The sequence below is a fragment of the Hipposideros armiger genome, unplaced genomic scaffold (assembly GCF_001890085.2).
Source record: "Hipposideros armiger isolate ML-2016 unplaced genomic scaffold, ASM189008v1 scaffold_482, whole genome shotgun sequence".
NCBI classification, from domain to species: Eukaryota; Metazoa; Chordata; class Mammalia; order Chiroptera; family Hipposideridae; genus Hipposideros; species Hipposideros armiger.
The window spans coordinates 498,063-504,151 of record NW_017731832.1 but is presented as its reverse complement, the minus strand read 5'-3'; the positions used below and the strand labels follow the sequence as shown (position 1 = coordinate 504,151).

Sequence of the window (6,089 nt, the reverse complement as noted above, 5' to 3'; positions counted from 1 at the left end):
CACCCCACCCCACCCCCACTATTTCCCACACCTGGACTCACATCCTTGGGCTGGGTCTCCCTGCCTGGGCTGTGGGATAGATAGCCTTGATTCGTCTCATCGTCTCAACTCTTCAATTTGCATGATGGCAAGGAGGGAGATGGCTCTCAGTCACTGCTTCTGGGGGTGGGGCAATGTGGCAGCTCATTTATCACTCTTTAGAGGAGGCAGAAAAAAATGTACAGTCAGTACATGCCGAAGTATGGCTGGCACAAGGGCAAGCGGATGGAAGAGGGGATCTAATGAGGACTTCTTTAGCTTAGGGGTCTGGGACCCCATTGCCCTGGTTTCTGGAAAAATCTCTCTTTACCGAGTATTATGGTAGTGCTTGGGCCTCATCTCGGATGGGAGGGCAAGGTGGAGGGAGATCCTTCCTTCTGCTCTGGGGAGCAACATGTGCTGTCCATTTCAGCTTTGTTCCCCTCCGTCTCTGCAGGTAGGCAAGGCCAGAGGCTTCCTCAAGAACTTTCTGATCGAACCCTTCGTCCCACACAGTCAGGTACGTGTGAGGTGGCTCCGAGCTGGACCTTCTCCCTCCTAGAGCCTTGTGTTGACGGACCCTGAAATGATGACAGGAGAAATCAGGCTGCTGCAGAAAAGGCAAAGGGACCAGAGTCTCTGAAGCTGCACTGAGGGCCTGAGGGGGCTACGGAGCAGGGAGTCCAGAGATGAAGGAAAAGGCTTAGTTTGCAGCCAGAAGGAATCAGGGCTGGTGACTTCCCAGTGTTGGGATGAGCAAGATTTGAAGTCAGGACCCCTTCCCTCTTGAAGCAGGTGGCGTGGACTGGCTCTGGCGGGGGCTTCTCAGGACATAGCCCTGATTCCAGATTCCAGAACAGGTCATTCCGGCTCAGTCTGGACTGTCAGCCAGCGAGGCAGTGGCCTCTTCTGTCCTCTGGTCCCCAAGGGTTGGGTAGTGAACGGGCCTCCCCTGGTGAATGTTCTCTGTGGGTTTTAGAAAAGAGACCACAGGGGTTGGACTCTGTGCCCAGTTCAGTGCCCCTCGCCCATGTGGTACTCTTGTCCTCTGTAAGGCGGAGGAGTTCTACGTCTGCATCTATGCTACCCGAGAAGGGGACTACGTCCTGTTCCACCATGAGGGAGGGGTGGACGTGGGCGATGTGGACACCAAAGCCCAGAAACTGCTTGTCGGTGTGGATGAAAAGCTGAGTCCTGAGAAGATCAAGAAGCACCTGTTGGTCCATGCCCCTGAAAACAAGAAAGAGTTGAGTGAGAGGGTCTGCAGAGAGGTGGCGGAGGGGGTACGGGCAAGGCCAACAGGCTCTGGGCACAGAGCAGGGAAAGCAGAGTGGTCCTCCCTCCTGGGTAGAAAAGGTGGGGAGCAGGCGGTAGGACAGCCCTTCTCTGTTCCAAGGAGGGGATCTGGGGGGTGGCTTGCCCAGACTGAAATATGCCGTCAGCGTCCCTCACCTCCTTGCCCCTGTCTGTCTGGTGCCCCCTCCTTTGGCTCCCTGCCTGACAGCTCCTTTCCGCCTCAGTGGCTAAAGAGCAGTGTCCAGGGAGCAAGCTTAGCAGTGGAAAGCGAGAGGTTCGTGGGGTGTGGGGATGACGGGAAGTGGAACTGTCAGTGGTAGTGACATTGCTGCTGAGCCTGCTCCCTGATGGATTGATTGTCCCCCTCTCCCTCCCCCTTTAGAGTTCTGGCCAGTTTTATCTCCGGCCTCTTCAATTTCTATGAGGATCTGTACTTCACCTACCTTGAGATCAACCCGCTTGGTAACTGGCTCTGCTGGGGTGGGATGGGGTACAAGTCAGTTATAGGAGGGTCCCAGTGCCTATAGTAACCCTGGCCTTGACATTCGGAGGACCAGACCTCCACTTGCAGAGGACTGTACAGGCGGGTGTGCATGTGCAGAGGGAATCTCCCAAGCTCATTGAGTGGGCTCCTGTTTCTGAGCTCTCAGAAGACCATGATTATTATTGTTTTTGATCAACTCCAGCGTCTTTCTTTGGCCTTAATTTGTCCTGTGATGGGGAAGTTCTCGTTTTGATCTGACTACTCTGTGGCTATTCCTACCCATGGGTTTGGCCATTGGCTCAGAACAGGGCTGCCTCTGCACTGGTCTGATTGACCCTTTAGGGCCTTTTTTCCTCTCTGCTCCCAGAGGCCCCTTCCTCTGCCCCTCCAGGAGTTGGTCAGTCACTGACCCCCAAGGCCAGAACACCTTGGGCCAAGCCTCTCAGGCACGGAAGCAGGCAGGTGGTGTGGACTGGCTCTGGCCAGGGCTTCTCAGGGCAAAGTCCTGATTCCAGATTCCAGCTGGGGATACATCCGATCTAATGGACCAGATGGCTCTGTGCTGACTTAATTAGCTAAATGGCCCTGGGGGACAGGGAGGACGGATGTTCAGTGAGGCTGCAGTAAATGAACCCTCCTGGCTGGGGCCCCGGGCATCCCACGGCTTCCCATTCCCCCTGACAATGAGGCTTCCCCTAGCCAGACCCCAGGCAACCCAAATGTGCATACATATGTGCACACCTGGGGGGGGGGTGTCTTCTGGCAGCAACCTGTACCTTAAACATTTTTTTAATGGCAGGGTCCTGGATAGATGAACAGTTAGCTATTTCAGGCACAGGATGTAGCGTTTTATAAACGTGTTTAAAATTGCCATAGCATCTAAAACAGACTTCCCTATCATGTTACCTAAAGGTTAGGGAATGGGGAAACAGGTCTTCTAGGATTTTTTTTTCTTTGATGGGGGGAAGCTGTGTCTCCATGAGAATCATTCTGGTTTCTTGCCAAGCGAGGGCGTCCTTAGGCCTGTATGGGACCTGGACCCCATGGGAGTGGTGTGTGGGGAAGTCTGTGGAGGGGTTTGGAGGCTGGTGGTCGCCTCTGCTTGGGGCTAGTGTCTGACTGACCCTGCTTTTCTCGCAGTCGTGACCACAGATGGCGTCTATGTCCTTGACTTGGCGGCTAAGGTGGATGGCACTGCCGACTACATCTGCAAAGTGAAGTGGGGTGATATAGAGTTCCCTCCCCCTTTCGGTCGCGAGGCGTATCCAGAGGTAAGGCTGGTTTGGGAAGGAGATGGAGACTGATGTGGGTGGGTAGTGGGGGAGGGGTGACTAATCTCAGATGAGCATTTGGCCCCCTCGTGGGCTGTATATTTGGCAGGGAAAGGCAGGCTGAGAACCATTTAATTTTCTTAAAACCCCAAAGGGGGTGGGGGTGGGAGTCAATCAAGCCTTTGAATCCCAGCCAGAAATCCTTTTAGGCCTCTCTTCAATCAACCTCCCTGGGCTCTTTACTTGATTTGTTGCTTCTCGGTAACTCTGAATGGCTCCCCTTAATCCTGACAGGAAGGTAGTTCTCTCTGCCACTTGCTGAGAATTTTAATTGCTCCTTCCTACCCCATCATCAGAGAGGTCCTCGCAGCAGAATCAGGCCCATGTGACGTAACCCAGGCCAAGCGAAGAAGCTGCACTGGGAGAAGGGGTGGTAGGGTCGTTAGATGATTCTAGGCAGGCCAATGCTGGGAGTGGGGGTTGTAGAAGTGGCGTGAATAGGGAGGCTCGGGGCTTGGGCAGAGGGCCAAGGACTTGAAGTCAGACAGAAAGGAATTGGGAGATTTGTCCCAGGTGGTGACTGTGGCCATGGGTGGTTTTGGTACTTGAAGATGCCATTATATTTTGTCCCAGGCAAGTAGGGCCCATGTACCCCCTTCTCTCTGGCCCTGTTATGACAATTGATAGGGAAAGAGGAGTAGAGGGGGGGCCTGGGGGTGAAGAGGGTGCCCCCAGGGCCCACCCGTTGTTGTCTGGTTCCTAGGAAGCCTACATTGCAGACCTGGATGCCAAAAGTGGGGCAAGCTTGAAGCTGACCTTGCTGAACCCCAAGGGAAGGATCTGGACCATGGTGGCTGGAGGTGGTGCCTCTGTCGTGTACAGGTGACTGAGGGGAGTGCTGAAGGGATGCCAGTCCGGTCTACCCAGGGTCCACGCATGCGTGGCCTTGATCAAACTGCTTCACCTCCGAGGGTCTCCCGTTTCTTACTCTGGTGTAGAACAGGAACTGTGGAGCATGCCAGAGGGCTCCAAGGGTCTCTGGTGTGTAACTTCTGTTTGCTTCAAAATGAAGTTATTTTTATTAGTTTTAGTTCTCATCATTAGCGATACGTACTCCACGTAAAGGTACAACAAATACAGAAAGTGAACGTTGCTGTGTCCCCACCCCTCCCTCCACCAGGTCATCACAGTGAAGGCTATGCTGTGTGTCCTAGGCATTTTAGCACTTATTTTTTTTCCCAATAAATTTTATTGGGGAACAGTGTGTTTTTCCAGGACCCATCAGTTCCAAGTCAAGTAGTTGTCTTCAATCTAGTTGTGGAGGGTGCAGCTCCTTGGCCCATGTGGGAGTCAAACCGGCAACCTTGGTGCTATGAGCCTGCACTCTAACCACCTGAGCTAACCAGCCACCCCAGAAGTGTGCATACTTTTACACTTTATAGAAATATTAAGATCCTATTCTACACCTTTTGCGATAATTGACGGTTCTCCACTGAAAGCACCGTAGGTGTCTGCTCGTTTCTAGGCCTATGATCGGCCCCATCCTCTTCTGGCCTTGGCTGGGCTTCCCTCTGGCTGCAGCAGTTTTCCTTCTCCTTCAGACAGCCTGGCAGGAACTCCTGGAATGTTCATTTTTTCCTTGTGTCGAGAGGTTCTCTTTGTTCGTTTTACTAACCCTTGTCAGTCAGTCCAGGACCCCCTGATGGCCCAGGCCCGCAGAGTGCGCTGCCTGGGAGAATCTGAAGCAGCATAGTTAACATTCATGTGTGACTCGGGTGGGGCTTGAGGGTCTGAGGTCTGAGAGGTCAGTTCCACAGTCTGACTTTAGGGATTTGGGGGTGTCTGTGTGTCCTCCCAGTCACCAGGCTGCCACTCTCTGCTGCTAGAGTCTGAGCCAGCACTGACTTCTGTGTCTCCCTGGCAGTGACACCATCTGCGATCTAGGGGGTGTCAACGAGCTGGCAAACTATGGGGAGTACTCGGGCGCCCCCAGCGAGCAGCAGACCTATGACTATGCCAAGACCATCCTCTCCCTCATGACCCGCGAGAAGCACCCAGAAGGTGAGACACACACGCCCCCCACACAACACACAACACACACACACACACACACACACACACAGGATAGCCTGGCGTGCTACAGGGGAACACTAGGACTAGGAGGCAGCGAGGTTGTGGTCCTGGTCCTTTGCAACCTGGGGATAGTCGTTTAACTTTTGGACCTCAGGTTCCCTGACTGCATAGTGGGCAGTGACAGCATCTGTCAGATGGGGACTCTGAGAGGACAAGGAGGTGATGTGTACATAAAGCCCTATAAGGAAGTGCACGGGAGGAGGTGGGGCGTGCTCTCACTCTGATATAAACACAGCTCTTTCAGGCCCACTGAGACGTTTATTACCTAGCTGTGCGATTCCAGCTTCCCTTTACCACAAGTCCGTTGTTTGGGGACTACACGTACCAGTTTCCCTTCCCTGAAGTCAGGTAGAGAGTCCCACCAGGCGTATCCAGAAACCAGGCTGTGTTTCTGGATGCCCACCTGGGAATGATGTAGTTTCTGTGGGTTTGTATTAACCACCTGCTCAGTGGTGTAGGTGATGAGGGTGGAGCCGATAAGGCTGACAGACCTCTGGAGAGACCAGCTTGCTCCCCCTGATTGCACTGTTACCTCCTAACAGTTGGTCCCCCAACTGACCCTTGCTCAGAGGCGAGAATGCTCGGTGGGTTTCCTGGTAAGATGCTCAAGTCTACCTTTCTGACCTTTCCAACTCCCTCTTGTCCAAACCCAGGCAAGATCCTCATCATCGGAGGCAGCATTGCGAACTTCACTAATGTGGCTGCCACGTTCAAGGTAACCAGCCATAGTGACTGTGCGGTTTCTGGGGAATGTGGGTTTGGGGGAATCAAGGAAGGGAGGTTTCCACCAGCAAGGTTTAAGACAGAAGCAAGCTTGCATGAGGTACCCAGCCTGGCTAGGGGCTCTTGCCCCAGCGTCCCTTGTGGAGAAGGCAAAAGACACTGGG

At 53.6% G+C, this 6,089-nt stretch overlaps 1 protein-coding gene across 1 annotated transcript in view; it reads left to right on the top strand.

The window, feature by feature from the left end:
- ACLY (ATP citrate lyase) overlaps nucleotides 1-6,089 on the top strand; it is a 63,955-nt gene that overhangs the window by 19,773 nt on the left and 38,093 nt on the right. Inside the window, exons 4-10 of the mRNA XM_019666996.1 lie at nucleotides 476-538; nucleotides 1,074-1,264; nucleotides 1,697-1,776; nucleotides 2,939-3,069; nucleotides 3,833-3,951; nucleotides 4,994-5,130; nucleotides 5,856-5,917. Coding sequence (XP_019522541.1) covers nucleotides 476-538; nucleotides 1,074-1,264; nucleotides 1,697-1,776; nucleotides 2,939-3,069; nucleotides 3,833-3,951; nucleotides 4,994-5,130; nucleotides 5,856-5,917 — 783 coding nt within the window. The remainder of the gene's footprint in view (nucleotides 1-475; nucleotides 539-1,073; nucleotides 1,265-1,696; nucleotides 1,777-2,938; nucleotides 3,070-3,832; nucleotides 3,952-4,993; nucleotides 5,131-5,855; nucleotides 5,918-6,089) is intronic.